The 16,814-nt window shown below is 38.8% G+C and overlaps 1 protein-coding gene across 1 annotated transcript in view; it reads right to left on the bottom strand.

Annotated features, from left to right (window-relative positions):
- Window positions 1-16,814, bottom strand: part of CPE (carboxypeptidase E) — a 175,781-nt gene that overhangs the window by 17,558 nt on the left and 141,409 nt on the right. The window contains exon 6 of the mRNA XM_006896657.1: window positions 11,095-11,234. Within this exon, the coding sequence (XP_006896719.1) occupies window positions 11,095-11,234 (140 nt within the window). The remainder of the gene's footprint in view (window positions 1-11,094; window positions 11,235-16,814) is intronic.

The following is a 16,814-nucleotide window of genomic DNA, read 5'->3' as shown; positions in this document are numbered from 1 at the left end:
ACTATTCTAAAGCTATCCTGTACAGGAGGCTCTGCTCCTTAGCAAACTATTTACTCTCCTTACCTCACAATTACATGCTTTTAAAACTCTATAACAGATTTCCTCTCACCAAGTTACTGAATTAGATCTCCTAATCACTTGTTTTTCATTAATTGAAAAGCACTCCACATGTTCTTTGGGCCCAGGTGTTCAATAATTACTGATCAACACTATATTCTGTTTCATTATGAAGAAAACAATTACAACACAGAATTTCTGGCAGTCTTTGTTGATCTTTCATCAACCTGTTATTCGATAAATCCAGAGTTTTCCATATGGCAAGCTTCAAGAGCTCGTTATAAATACCTCTATAACTGCTTCCACACACAGCTTGCACAACACCAATGCCATAATCAGGGTGGATTATGGAGTTCTGTTGACAGATCTAATTCCCACTCCAAATGACATAAAATAAAAACCAAATGACCTGGATCTTTTTCTTTTAGCTGACTTCTATGTAAATCGATATAACTATTATGTGAATTAGATGAATGGCCATCTACCACAAAACTATGACAAATATTCTCTTCTTTACTGATGGCATGAATCTGTGTTTGATTTTTTTTTTATATTGCCTTTAAAAAAAAACAAAAAAATCCCTCCAATATTAGAATTAAGTATCAGCAGAAATTTGCTTTTATTGTTAATATAGATTGGATTGTGTCCCCACAAAATTGTGTCAAATTGGATATGCCATGATTCTCAATAATTATCCTCCACTTTGTGATCTGATGTCATTATGTATTCTAAATCCTAACCTTTGACATATAGGGGCTCGCCATTGGATTTCCAAGGTGATAAATCATATGGGAGGAGAGAGCCCATACTTCTATCAATGATTTTTACTGCCTTTGAAACAACAACTAGAAGTCCACAACTTGCAGTGGACTGCATCACTAGAGCTCCCGGATACTGGATTAGAGATAGTTATATTAATTACACGGGATATGATCTTTAGGATACACTTGTATTGAAGTATAAAAGTAAGTACAAGTAAGTAGAAATCAAGTGAACCCAACCAACTATCACAAAGAAAGAAGAGCCAAGAGTACAGCATTAGACTTGGGATACTTGTGCTAGGAACCTCCAAGACCCAAGAGGATATAGATTTCAAGATACATACAGATTCCCAAAGCAGGTCAGATATTGAAAGGAGACAAAGGCCTCTTCCAGAGCTGACAGAGAGGGAAAGCATTGCCTAGAGCCAGGATCTAAATTTAGACTTCAACTCTCCTAAATTTTAGGAGAATACACTTCTGTTTGTTAAAACTATTCACCTGTGGGATTTCTGTTGTAGACAGCTAAGACAGAATTGTGCACTTGGATCTTAGTGCCGTGTTATCATAAACCTAAAATGTGGAAGTTAAAAGAGTTTTAAGGAAGCTAATAGTAGACAGAGGATCTCTGTTCATCTAGTCCTTATGGTAATGTGCTGCTAGCTATAAAGCTGCTGCTGCTCTGCTGCTTTGAATCCACCAAACACTCTACAGCTGAAAGATGGGCAATCTCCTCCTGTTAGGATTTGTTACTGTTGTTGTTGATAGCCATCGAGTCGAGCACAACTCATAGTGATCTTATGAAAAAAGACCTGAACCTTGTCCTATAACTACCATCCTTTCTCTAAGTTCATAGAGGTTCCAGAGGTCCAATAGGATCATTATGAGTTGAAATCAACTTGACAGTAGCAAGTTCGAGTTTAATAGTAAAAGTCATGATTGCCTTAGACTATTGGTGGAATGTGAATGTCAAAGACAATTCTGGTGATGGTTCAGAAAAAAAATGAGAAGGACTATAACACCAGAAAGAAGAAACAACAGAAAAAAAAAAGTTATGAAAACAAAACAGAGCAAGGGTCTGAGGAAGAGTTTCCTTGCAGTAGAGTGTCTTAAGGCACTTATTAATAGAACTAAAGAGCATTGTAATATTTGCCCAAACAAGGTAGAGTGGGCCAGCCCAAAAGGAACAAAATACTGACAAGGTCAAGAGACCAAATAAGCAAGAATGTGATAAGAGATAAACAGCACAAGAAGCAATACTTCCTCAGTCTCAAAGAGTATACCCATAATCTGGAGTCTCAAAGGTGAGGTCATAACCAGTGGAATTTCAGTGTCATACTCTCCCAGGTTTTAGAGTCAGATCTTCAACAACTAAGTCTCAGAGTTGATGAAGGGCTGCCATTCACAAATACCAGGGAGATGAGGTTGGAGCCTCTCCCCAGAAGATGAGATGTAGGACTAGCATGTCCAAGGAGCAGTAAAAAGGACCTTCCAGGGTCAAGAAGGTGAGGTCACTACTCAGATGGAGTAGAATTGACCTACTAAAAGCATGGGAGGTAGAGCTGACGCCAAGAGGTGAGGATCCTCTATCCAGAATGCAGAAAACATGGCTAACACCTACAGTCTGCAAGAAAGTGTCACAGTCTAATTAGTCTCAGAAAAGAGATGATTACTTTAAAGCCTTGAAAGCTAACATAAATTGTTCTGCTGGTGGTTTTTCTAAAGGGTCAGTAAAACTGACAAACTACTGGCAAACTTAATGAAAGAAAAAAAAAGAGAAGACACAGATAATTTGATTAAGAAAGGATAGAGGTCACATGACAACACACAGAACCAGAGGAAATTAAATCTATATCAGAATACTATGAAAAGTTATACTCTGATAAATTTGAAAGCCAAGAGGAAATGGACAAACTCTTTGAAACACATCCCCTACCAAGATTGATAAGAACAGATATAGAACACTTGAACAGACCCATCACAAAAGAAGAAATAGAAAATATCATAAAAAGACTTCCCCATAAGAAAAGTCCTGGTCTAGATGGCTTAACAGCTGAATTCTACCAAACATTCAGAGAGGACTTAGCACCAATTCTACTTAAGTAAATTGTTGTTGTTGTTGTTGTTGTTATGTGCCGTCGAGTCGTTTGCAACTCATAGCGACCCTATGTACAACAGCCCTAAACCCTGCTCTACCCTGTGCCAATTGCACTGCCTCTGACAAACCCATCCCAATTACCCCAGACACTAAATCAGTCCACCTCATAGAGGGTCTTCCCCTCCTGCACTGTCCCTCCACCCTACCAAGCATGATGTCCCTCTCCAAGGACCTGTTTCTCCTTACAACATGTCCAAAGTATTTCAGAAGAAGCCCCAGAATCCTTGACTCCAAGGAGTAGCCTGGTTCTTTGCCTGGTTTTGTTATTAGGGTTATGCTTACTTCATAGAATGACTCTATCAGAGTCATTCCTTCTTTTCATTTTTTTTTCAGTGTTCCTTCTTTTTCTTTTTTTTATGTAATTAAGGTTTCTACCTTTTTTATGTAATTTACTTAAGGTTTTTACTTTTTTTAATGTAATTTACTTAAGGTAAAAACCTTAAGTAAGTTACATTTAAAAAATGAAAAAGAAGAAACATTAAAAAAAATTGAAAAGAAGGAATGACTCTGAGATAGTCATTCTATGAAGTAAGCATAACCCTAATACCAAAACCAGGCAAAAATATTACCAAGAAAGAAAGCTACTGACCAGTATCTCTCATGAATATAGATGCAAATATCCTTAACAAAATCATAGCCAAGAGAAACCAAAAGCACATCAAAAAAATAATTCACCATGACCAAGTGGGATGCATAACAAGTATGCAACAATATTACAACATAAGAAAAACAATCAACATAATTCACCATATTAACAAATTAAATAATAAGAACCATATGATCTTAGCAATTGATGCAGAAAAGGTATTTGATAAAATAGAATACCCCTTCCTGATTAAGACACTCAGCAAAATTGGAATAGAAGGGAATTTTTCCTCAACATAGATAAAACTATATGTGTAAAACCAAGAGCCAACATAATTCTCAATGGAGAAAGACGTAAAGTATTTTCCTTGTGAATAGGGACCAGACAAGGATGCCCACTGTCACCACTTCTATTCAATATTGTATTAGAAGTGCTTGCTAGGGCTATATGACAAAAGAAATAAATAAAAGACATTCAGATAGGCAAAGATATTATTAAACTGTTGCTATATGCAGATAATATAATAGTATACCCAGAAAACCAAAAAAAAAAAAAAACTTAATGAGGGGAAAAAACAAAACTGATTTTGTAAATTATTACCTAACTTGGGACTGGAAAACATTATGCTGTATGGACTAATAGGGACAATATTGTATAAAACCATTATTGCATAATGAGTATGAACATCTAAGGGTAAGCGAAAGGCTGGAAGCAGAGGGATGAGGATATGTGGGTGGGGGGGCGAGGATTAATCATGGATTGTACAATTTGATTGGGGGAGGGGGAGGAAAACTAGAAGAATCTGGTTGACTGGGGAGACGGGGAGGGAAACTAGAATCTGATTTGAAAAACAACATATTCAAATTTTTAAAATAAACTAGTATAAATTTAAAAAAAGAAGAAAAACATTGTTCTGCTGGGTTTTTTATTTGCTTGGTACCTGCTTTCATTATTCCTCTCTCATGTATCCCAATTTTAATAGAACATCTGCCTGTACTTTGGAAATAGAAAATTTTATTCTAGAATTCACAAGTTCACATAGGAAGAGAAATTTTTCCCCAGAAGATTTTGGAGTTGGAGTCTATTTAAGACAGCTGAGATGATATGACAGAGTGCATATCTTTTATATGTGGCAAAGACACAAATTTTAGAGGTCCAAAGTATAGAATGTTATGAATCAAAGTATATGACCCCAAAATATATGTCAAGTTGCCTGGTTCATGTTTCTCATGTTATTATCATTATCATCTATCTTGTGATATGATGTGATTATTTTCTATGTGGGTACTATATGTAATTACCATGCATTTTGTGGTAATTATCCATTAACTATGATTATCATACATGGTAATACTAGATGTGCTCTAGATCCTAACCTCTATGATGTTAGTAAGACAGGATATAATCTCTTGAGACTATAGCTTGAGTCAGTCTCTTCTGGGATATAAAAACAAATGAGCATTGATTAGAATTGCCTGACTCCCACCAAAAAAGGGCTGAAAACAGAGCATATTTTTAAACCTCTTAGACCCAAGGGAAAGCTGATGCCAAGACATATGGGGATCTCTAAGGAAGGCCAAGCTCACAGATGTCAAGTGGATGCAAATACCATCCTTCAAGGTTTACACAGAGAAAGAACATCTCCCTATAGCTTGCTCTTTGGTGGTTTAGTGGTTAGAGTTGTGTTGCCAACCGAAAGGTGGTTCTCTCTGGTGGTTCAAATCTATCAGCAGCTCAACAGGAGAAGGTGATCAGTCTCTTCCCTTGTAATTTATAACTTCAGAAAACCCACTGCAGGGTACCAACTATAAGTTGGTTCTGCCTCAAAGGCAACAAAGTTGAGCTTTTAGTTTCCTAAATTGTGAGAGTGTAAACTTATGTTTGTTAAAGCCATCCACTTGTGGTATTTACTATAGAAGCACTAAATAAGAAAGGCACTGGGTAATTAGCATGATGATCTTATGGCATCTCCTATAGTAAATCTCAGAGTTTAACTTTAAGAAAAGCCTTCTCTGAACTCCTATGACAGGATTAGGAGCCCTTCTATGTACTAAAGTTATTTCCTGTATTTATATAAAATAAACAAAAAATGCAAACAACAAAACAAACCCTCATTGCCACAGCGTCAGCTGGCCTGTCAGCTGGGTTTCTGAGGCAGTAAATCATATAGAGGAAATTGCCTTTCTTTCTCCTGTGGAATTATTGCTGGGGGACTCAAGTGCCAAAGAGGCTAGCAGTGCCAACTCCTGATGGCCAATGCCACCACTGCAACCCCCTCACTTGTATTTAGTTATTGTTTTAACATTGATCACACTCTCCTTTGGTTAAGTATTAATATTTATGGATATTTATATTCAGAAACTAATACAGTGTTTTCTTGGAAGCAGTCACTATAGCCAGTGTCTTCTGTAATAAGGGGCATGTGAAAATAGTGTAATAAATTTTTATTGGGGAAAAAAGAAAAGAAAACCAAAATCATTGTACGAAGAAGGCATTAGGGAGCTCGGATGGCCTAGTGGCAAGAAGCTGCACTGAAATCCTGGAGATACACAGTTCAGATCCACCAGATGCTGTGCTGGAGAAGGAGAAGCAATCTCCTCTACCAGTCAGATCTGATTTGACGGTACACACACACACACACACACACACACACACACACACACACACACAGAGGCATTAATTACTACCTAAGTGATTGTCATTGTTGTTACTATTATAAAAGCCATCAAGTCAAAGATGACTCATAGCAGCCCTATGAACAATAAATAGATCCAAACTCTGTCCTGTCCTGTGCCATCCTCATCATCCTCAACAACCTTGAATCTATTATCACAGGCACTATAGCAATCAATCTCATTGAGGATCTTCCTTTCCAAGTATGATGTCTATTTCCAAGAAATTGTTGTTATTGTTGTTAAGTGCAGGTTGAGTAGAGCATGACTCATAGTGATCTCTTGAACAAAAGATCTGAACCCTGTTCTGTCCTGCACCATCCTCACACTTCCTAATACACAGGTGCCCATTGCAGCAGTCACCATGTCAATCTACCTGGTTGAGGGTCTTTCTCTCCCTCACCAATCCTCTACCCTTCCCAACATCATGCCCTTCTCTAAGGAATAGCACCTCCTAAAGGACTCTGGCTGCACCCTCTCTGAGACATCTGTTCATTCTCTTGGCCTTCCATGGGGTGTTCAGTGCTCTTGTCCAACACCACAGCTCAAAGATGTCAATTCTTTTTCTGTCATGCTTATTCAATGTCCAGGTCATAGATGCATAGCTAGTAATTGAAAAGACTATGGCCTGAATCAGATGCACCTTATTTCTCAAACTGACATCATTACTCCTCAGTAATTTGAAAAGGTCCCTAACTGCAGATTTTCCCAGTGCAATGTGTCTCCTTATTTCCTGACTGCTCATACCAAGGGTGTTAATTGTGAATCCAAGCAAGATGAAGCTGTTTATAGTTTCAATCTCCTCTCCATCCATCCTGACATTGCATAATGGTCAAGTGATAAGAATCTTTGTTTTCTTGATATTGAGATGCAATCCATACTGAAGGCCGCATTCCTTGATCTTCTCCTTGTTTCCAATGAATAACCACTCCTAACAACATGTCCAAAATATGTGTTGTTTTACCATTTTTTCCTTCAAGGATAGTTCTACTTGCACTTTCTCCAAGACATATCTGTTTGTTCTTTTGGCAGTCCATGGTGTATTCAGCACTCTTCTCCAGCACCACAGCTCAAATGCATCCAGTTTTTCCTTGCCATCCTTATTCACTGTCCACTGTCCAGCTCTCAGTTACACAGCAGGTGATTGAGAAGAATGGGCTTGAATCAAGCAAATCTTCTTTTTAAACTGGTGTCATTGCTCTTCACAACTTTGGAGAGATCACTGACAGCAGACTTTCCCAGTGCTAAATGTCTCTTGATCTTTTGACTGCTGTTACCAAGGACGTTAACTACGGATCCAAGCAAGCTGAAATCACTGACAATTTCAATCTTTTATCTTTCATGATCATGACTATTGTTTCTATGTTGAGGACTTTTGTTTTCTTGATGTTGCGATGTTATCAATATTGAAAGCTGCAATCCTTGGTCCTCTACAGCAAGCCTTCAGGTCCTCACTTTCAGCAAGCAACAAGTTGCATCATTTGTATAATGCAGATTGTTGATGAGCCTTCCTCCAATCTTGATGCCACACTTTTCTTCATAAAGTCCAGATTCTCGAATGTTTTGCTCAGCATACAGACTGAATAGGTATGGACAGAGGATACAGTCCTGATGCACAGCTTCCTGATTTGTAAAGCATTCTTTTGCTGGTTTATTCTCTTGCTCTGTTCGTACAACAGCTTTTTGGTCTAGGTAAAGAAATATTTCAGGAAGCATCACGTGATAAAGAGCCAATGGTGGTGAAGGAATAAGTTCAAGCTGCATTGAAGGTACTGGCTAAAAATAAGGCCCCAGTACTTAATGGGATATCAATTGACATGTTCAAACGAACAGATGCAGCCCTGGACATGCTCACCAATCTGTGCCAGGAAATTTAGAAGACATCTACCTAGCCAACTGACTAGAACAGATCCATATTTTTCCCCATTCCCATCTTCCAACAAAATATGGAAATTGCTGGACAATATCATTAATATCACACACAAGCAAACTATTGTTGAAGTGTTTAAACAGTAAAATGACAAAGAGCTATCAGAAGTTCAAGCTGGGTCTAGAAGAGCCTGTAGCACCAGGGATATTATTGTTAACGTCAGATGGATCTTTGCCGAAAGCAGGGACTATCAGAAGAATGTCTATTTGTGTTTTATTGACTATGTAAAGACATTTTACTGTATTGATCATAACAAATTATGGCTAACCTTGAGAAAAATGGGAATTTCAGAACACCTATTTGTGCTTGTACAAAATCTTTACTTAGACCAAGAAGCTGTTATCTGAATAGAGGAAGGAAGCATGCCATTGTTAGTTGTTGTCATTTCAATTCCAACTCATGGCAACCCCAGGAGTACCGAGTAGACTTGACTGAGGAGGTTTTCGAGGCTGTGACATTTTGAGAACAGATTGTAAGGCCTGTCTTCCAACGCACCTCTGAGTATGTTCAAAGGACCAGACTTGCAGCTCACAGACCTATGCTTAGCCATTTGAGAACACATTAAATATCCCCTTCTTAGCCCCTCTCAAAAGATCTCAAAAAATGGCAAACATGCCATTGTTGTTGTTAGGTGCTGTCGAGAATGACTCATAGCAACCTCATGACAACATATCTAACCCCTATCCTATCCTATCCTATCCTATCCTATCCTATCCTATCCTATCCTATCCTGTGCTGTCCTCACAATTTCTGACACATTAAAGCCCATTGCAGCAGTCACTGTGACAATCCATCTGGTAGAGGGTCTTCTTCTTTCACCAAGCCTCCACCTTCCCAATCATGATGTTCCTCTCCAAGAAAAAGCCTATACTGGCAACATGCCTGAAGTATGTAAGACAAAGTTTTATCATTCTTGCCTCCGGGAAGCATTTTGGCTACTCGTTCTCCAAGACATATCTGTTGTTCTTTTGGCAGTCCATGAGATATTCAGTGCTCTTCTCCAATACCACATTTCAAAGGCATCAATTCTTCATCTGTCATTCTTATTCATTGTCCAACTCTCAGATGCATAGCAAGTGACCGAAAAGATCATGGTGAGACCATTTAAACCAGATGAGACCCAGAACTTGGGCTTTTATTTAACAATAAGCCACTCACTGGCTTGGGACTCCTGTTTAAACCAGATGAGACCTAGAAGCCAGGCTTTTAAAAAAAAAATCAATAAGCCATTTGTACCTGAGGACCTGCTTTGAAGCACCAGCATCAGAAATTCAGCAGAGACTATCAGGTGACATTAATATCCACATCTGGAACGTTACCCTAGTGGGTCTCATTTGGAACACTTCAACACCCTCCTAAGGAGCACATCCTGCCATTTCTATGAAGGCTTCAACTGCATCTTGTTCCTATGTCTGGTTTGCTACTAGAAGTACAACACTAATTTGTCAGTTTGTTATAGGTTGTTGTTGATTGCCACCAAGTCAAGTATGACTCATAGCTACCCTAAGAACAAAAGGCCCAAAGCTTTTCTATAATTATTATCATATATCAAAATTCATAGATTATTTTTCCAGAGGCATGTTGTTTAGGAAGTGGATGCCACTTCTGCTTTGTTATATTGGTGGAATTAATTATTTTAATTAGTGCCACACTTGTCCATCATTTTACTGTACTGAGGTAATATGTAGATTACTGTGATGCTGAAAGCTATGCCAATGGTATGTCAAATGCCATAAGGGTCACTCACGGTGGACAGGTTTTAGTAGATCTCCTAGATTAAGATAGACTAGAAAGCAGGATTGGCTATCTACTTGTTTTTGGCTTTTTTTAGAATAACAGGTGGAAAAGTTTTATTAAGGCAGTAAGCCAGAGGCATAAAACTAGTGATAGGTGACTATGCAAAGGAGTTAAAGTGAAAAAGAAAGAAAAGAGAAGAGGGTAAAGGAACCTCGGAAAGACAGGGGTGAGCTCATATCTTACTGCATGCTGTCAGGAGAAAAGGAGAGTCATCCACTTCTTAAATAGCAGGCCTCTGAAAACCCTATATACAGCAGAGGAACACGGATAGCCATAGCATTAGGGGTAGAGCCCAAATTGGAAGTCAATCAAAATGAGAAAGAAATAGAGGCAAACATCCTTTAATAATGGGAACATAAAATGTAATGGGGGCATGAATGTTGGAAAAGTAGAAGTTGTGAAAAATGAAGTAGAACACATGAATATTGACATTCTAGGCATTAGTAAGATGAGATGGACAATCATAAATGTGTAGTAAATGACACCAATGGCACTGAACTGCTAACAGAAAGGTTGGCCGTTCAGATTCACTTAGTGGTTCTATAGAAGATTGATTTGGTAATCTGCTTTCACAAAAGTTGTAATAAAATGCTCCAGAAGACAGATTATTTTGTTGCTCTTTTTAGTTATAAGTTATTGTTGTTGTTGTTGTTGTTGTTGTTGTTATCATCATCACCTGGAATCCAGCTAAATTGGAGTGAGAAAAGTGAAGTATCTAAAGCACAATATTTAAGGAAGCACTTAGTCTCAACGTCATGCAACTACAGGATTGACACCTGAGAATAAGTATATCTTTAAAAGTTGTACCCTATTATTTCATGCTAATTATTACCTTGTAAGGCCTATATGAGAAAAGTGGTCATGGTACCAGAAGAGTATAAGGATTAATCTTTGTTTTTAAAAAAGTGAATGAAAACATGATTTCCCTCTTTCTCATAGCTCTCCAGCTTAATCAGTTCTCAGTGAATATTGATGAACCTAATTGAACCACTACTTACCTCTGTTCTCCAAATGTAACGTTCTCATTCTGAGTCCCACCTGCACTTACACCTGTACTAGACTCCTCTCTGGAGGCTATTGTGTGCTATATTTAAATTCTCTTGAAGCTCTTATTTTCTGCTGAAGACTGTTCTTACCTGCTCAATGTAGCTAATTAGGGAATTTTTGTTATCTTCCCAGTAGCCCTTCAGTGTCTCTTCAGGTGGAAACTTCTCACAGCTAAGTTCCACAGTGATCTCAAAACAGTTGCTGCTGAGGTAATTGAAGTCTTGCATTCCTGCCAAACACAAAATAGAAAGTAAAAAATGTGCATTGGTCATGGGCCATTCTACCACACTGAACACCGTGTGAGAAAGTAAAAGCCAACCAAGAGCATTTGCGGAGCCTGTGGGAAACCATGGGAGTCCCTGGGTAGTGTAAATGGTTAAGCTTGTGCAGTAATCAAAAGAGTAGGTACTTAAATCCATCCAGAAGTAAAATAAATAAAGGTGATTCTCTACTTTAAAAAATCATCCATTATGGCCGAAAGACAAATGAAGAAATGCTCAAAATCATTGGCAATAAAGGAGATGCAAATCAAACTCACAATGAGTTTAACATGACAGCAAGTAATAAATACTGGAGAGGATGTGGAGAGACAGAAACTCTTGCACACTGTTGGTAGGATTGTTAAATGGTACAACCACTCTGGAAGGCAGTTTCCTCAAAAAGCTTAACATAGAAATTCAATATTACAAAGCTAATTTCACTGCTTGGGATATACCCCAAGAAAAGTAGAAATGAGACACAAATGTGTACACCAGTATACACCATCTGTACACCATTTGACACAGATTTGTACACCAATGTTCACAGCAGCATTATTCACCATAGCAAGAACATGGATATAGCCCATAATTGAATGGACTGAGAAACTGAGGTACATTCACATGATGGAATACTATGCAACATGCAGGATCAATGATTTTGTAAATTATGACATAACTTGAGAGGGACAGGAGAGCATTATGCTAAGTAAACTATCTCAGTCCCATAAGGACAAATATTATATAAGATCATTATTGTAGAAATAGATAACTAGTAAAATGGGTATAAGGATCCAATGTGGGAAGGGTAGGAACAGAGGGGTGAGAATGGGCAGGAAGTAATCACGGGGACACATAATTTGATGGGTAGAGAAACAATGTCAACAAGCTCTGTAATCAAGCCAGTATAAAATGAATTTATTTTTTTAAACATAAAGAATCATCTATTTTAAACCCTGTGTATTCGGTTCTATTCTGATACATATGGTAGGCTCATGAGTTGACCCAAGGGCAACTGGTTTGCATTGGCAGAAAATGACTGTGAATAGCTAACAATATATTTGGGAGATTATTATTACCATCAAAGTTTAACTTTCTCTAACCAATCTTCAGCTTAATGCACTGCTGGGTCATCAGCCAAATTTCACATTGCCAGAAAGAGAGGCAATGAAGTATGAAATCAATACCTACTGATATGGCAAAGACACACATTTGTTTAGGTGAACTTTTCTATGAGGAAAGAACACTGAGAGTTATATGAGATTACCTGGAAAGCTTTCAGAGTTATATGAGATTACCTGGAAAGCTTTTTTCTTCCCTGAGGTAGGTAAATGCCACTGAGTTGACTCCAACAGATCTTAACCTTGCCATAACCTGTGCTGTCTTCATGATCCCCCACATGCTAGAACCCTTTACTACAGTCACTGTCAATCAATCCATCTTTTTGAGGTTCTCCTTTTCTTTCTCTGATCCTCTGACTTTTCCAGCATTATATCTTATTTCAAGAACCGGCCCCTCCTGACAACATGCCCAAAATATGTAACACAAAGTTGCACTGTCTTTGCCTCTAGTGAGCAAGTTTTAAGTAATTACAAGATTCTGAAACAAGAATTCTTTTTTTTTTTTATTTTAATCTTACTCAGATTAATAGTTCATACTGTTGGAGCCATCACTAGATTAGTTTTACAGAACCTGCCCATCCACTCCTCAATCACTGTGTTCGCTACCAAGAACTTACATCTATCTTCTTTTTCTGTTAAGTTACTGATGTCTTGGGAGATTATCTTTCATTCTCCAAACTCAAGCTCTCTGTGGCAGCCCATAGTTAATGACTGATATCAATGAACCACCACTTGATGCTGCTGGTCCTTATGCAAAAAGAGACATCCCTGCCAGCAATGTATGCTTTCAGCTCTCTGTTCAGTGGCTCAGGCCAAGGCTAACTTTAACTGAGCCCACTTCCTCATTGATCTATACACACTAATTTACTCAACTTCCCTCACTGCCTTAAAGGGTATTTCCTTAAAAATGTCCCTAATGAAGTCCCTATCACAGGCTCTGTTTCTAGGAAATTCAACACAATCATTTTATTCATTCTCTAATAGCTAAAGATAGTAAAAGCCTTCTTTGTTTGATAATTCTGAAACAACAGATGCATCCCGGACATGCTCACCAGGCTGTGCCAAGAAATCTGGAGGACAACCACCTGGCCAACTGACTGGAAGAGATCCATATTTATTCCTATTTCCCCTTCCCCCCAAAAAAAGGTGACCCAACAGAGTATAGAAATTACTGAACTATATCAGTAATACCTTGAGGAAAATGTGAATCCCATATTCACTTATGTGAAACCTATACTTGGACTAGGAAGCAGTCCTCAGAACAGAGCAGGGAAACACTGCATTGTTCAAAATTAGGAAGGGAGTATGTCAGGGATGCGTCCTGTCAATCTATATGTAGAATAGATCATTTGGGAGGTTGGGCTTTATGAGAAGGAATGTGGCCTCAGGATTGGAGGAAGACTCATCAACAACCTGTATATGCAAATGGTACAACCTTGCTTGCTGAAACTGAGAAGAACCAGAAACATGTGTTTCAGAGAGTCAAGGACTGTAGTCTTCAGGGTGGATTGAAGCTCAATGTCAAGAAGACAAAGATTCTCACCACTGGACAAACTGGCAGCACCATGAGGGATGGAGAAGAGATTGATGTTCTTAAGAAGTACCACTTGCTCGGCTCCACAATCAACACTCTTAACACCAGCAGTCAAGAAATCAAAAGGTTAATTGGATTGGGACAGTCTGCTCTCAGGAACCTCTCCAGAGTGCTGAAAAGCAATTATGCCAGTCTAGAGACTAATGTGTGCCTAATCCAGGCCATGGTCTTCACAATTACTTGTTATGCTTCAGAGCCGGACATTGACTAAGGACAACAGAGGAAGAATCAATGCCTTCGAGTTGTGTTGTTGGAGAAGAGTCAAACATATCATGGACTGCCAATAAAACAAATAGGTCTATCTTGGAGATGGTGAAACCAAGTTTCTCCTTGGCGGATAGGATTTTAAAGCTCTGTCTCACATAATTTGGACATGTGGCAAAGAGTGACCAGTCCTTGGAGATGGACATCATGCTCAGAAAAATGGATGGACAGTGCAGGAGAGGAAGACCTCGGATGAGATGAATTGATAAATTAACTGGGGCAATGGGAGCTGGTGTGTCAAAATTAGTGAGACTGGCTCAGGACAGGGCAGGGTTTAGAGCTGCTGTACGTAGTGTAACTATGGGTCACAGGCAATTCGACAGCATATAACAACAATAAAAACAATGGAATAAAAGTCAAAATCAAAAGAGAAGTAAACACATATATTTAAAAATATTATTATTGGTTTTGCTATGTGCCATCAAGTTGCCTGTGACTCATAGCAACCCTATCTACAGTACAAAGCTCTGAACCTTGTCCTATCCTAGCCCAATCTCACTGACTCTGTCACAACTACTCCCATTGCCCCAGTTACTGTAACAATCTATCTCACCCAGGGTCTTCTTTTCCTACACTATCCCCCCACCCTTCAATGTATGATGTCTTCCTCCAAGTACTGGTCCCTCCTGGCCACCTGCCCAAACTATGTGAGATAGATCTTCAAAATCCTTGCCTCCAAAGAGAAACTTGGTTTCATCATCTGCAAAACAGACCTATTTGTCCTCCTGGTGGTCCATGATATGTTCAATACTCTTCTCCAGCACGACTTCTTCAAAAGCATCACTTCTTCTGTCATCGTTAGTCATTGTCTAGCTCTCTGATGCATAGCAAGGAATTGCAAAGACCATTTTCCTCTCAACTAATTCAATATATTAAATAAAACAAAACACTGGTTAGTTAATACAGCAATTGCTCTGATTCCCTTTCATTTCTAGGTGGACTAAGTTTTTTTAAATTGTTTTAAACAAAGGGGAGGGGAGAGCAACTGGAAATCACTGTGTCTACATTTTATTCTCCACCCCTGGCAGAGGACAGTATCGTAACTACTGGTGGCTGAGGTAGTACTACAAATAAGAGCCATGAAGTCATGTTGGGATGGAGGAAGCCAAGAGAGCTGCTTTGAGTGTTTAGAAAGGGTGCTGTCCTGCATATTGTTTTCTCCCTTTTCAGACCCTATAAATTGTGAGGCATGCCTCTATCCTATTTAATAGTGCTTATTACAGTTAAATTTTCCTACTCATAGTGACCCTATGCAGAACATTATGGAACCTTGCCTGATTCTGAATTTTCCACACAAGTGCTGCTGTCCTAAAGACCACTGTTACAGTAGTGAATAGAAATTAAGAATTCCATTTCAAATAGTCCTTATCATACCAGTTACTTTTTAAAAAGTGTGTCAACCAAAATATATTAAAGGCCAAAGCATGCCTCCCCAAATATACATTGTTCTTTATGGTGGTACAGCCCATATTGATTATACTGCTAACTCAAAGGCAGATCCCTTTAAAAAAAAAAATACAAATTAAAAAAAAAATTACCTGATCTTTCTGGGCCTGTGATACTGAACAAGCATCACCTGGCCTTATCAAAATCCTCCCAATTTCAACAAGAGAATCGGCTTTACTGAGTAACGATGTTGATGGGGAAATGAACACACAGAAATCACATCTTGTAATGGAAGCTCAGGGTAACACCTTTGATCGTTTTCTGTACATGCCTACAGATAGTGCAAAATGTAGCTCGTTCCTTTCTATTTCCCCATCATTTGTTAAAGAGAACTCTGTTCTTTTTCTTTCCAAGGAGTATGAATTCTACATTGATGTGTTTGAAATCCCTCTGCAAGGTTCCTCTCAGACCTTTAATAACAACTATCCCCTCAAAATGATGCTAACATTTTCCAGAATGTCAGCAACATAGTTGCTAAGAGAGGTCTTCATTCTTACAGTATATATTGAAGTTGGGAGGGTGGAGGTGGAAGTGTTAACTATGGGACAACCCAAAGACAAGAGGTTCCAATCTACCAGCTGCTTTGCAGGAGAATGATGGACAACCTCCTCCTCCTCCTCCTCCTCCTGGGAAGTCCTTCTGGAGAGTCAGCTGTGAGTCCATGGCGAAAAGTGACTAATTGATAGGCTGTAATGTTTATTGGAAGATTTTTTTATGGATCTTAGCAGAAAGCAAAGAATACCAGAAGAATGTCTATCTTTGCTTCATTGACTACACAAAGGTTTTTGACTGTGTGGATCACAATAAGCTGTGGCTGACTCTGAGAAGAATGGGAATCCTAGAACATTTGACTGTGCTGATGCAAAACTTATACTTGGACCAAGAGGCAGTTGCCAGAACAGAGCAAGGAGACACTACATGGTTCAAAATCAAGAAAGGGGTTTGTTAGGGATGTATTCTGTCTCCATACCTTTTCAATCTGTATGCAGAACAGATCATCTGAGACACTGGGCTGTACGAAGAGGAATGTGGCATCAGGATTGGTAGAAGAATCATCAACAACCTGCGTTATGCAGATGACACAACCCTGCTTGCTGAAACTGAGGAGGACCTCATGCACTTGCTGC

This window comes from Elephantulus edwardii, unplaced genomic scaffold, assembly GCF_000299155.1.
Source record: "Elephantulus edwardii isolate Elephantulus edwardi_28Jun2011 unplaced genomic scaffold, EleEdw1.0 scaffold00188, whole genome shotgun sequence".
Taxonomy (NCBI): domain Eukaryota; kingdom Metazoa; phylum Chordata; class Mammalia; order Macroscelidea; family Macroscelididae; genus Elephantulus; species Elephantulus edwardii.
This window is presented reverse-complemented; position numbering and strand designations above follow the sequence as displayed.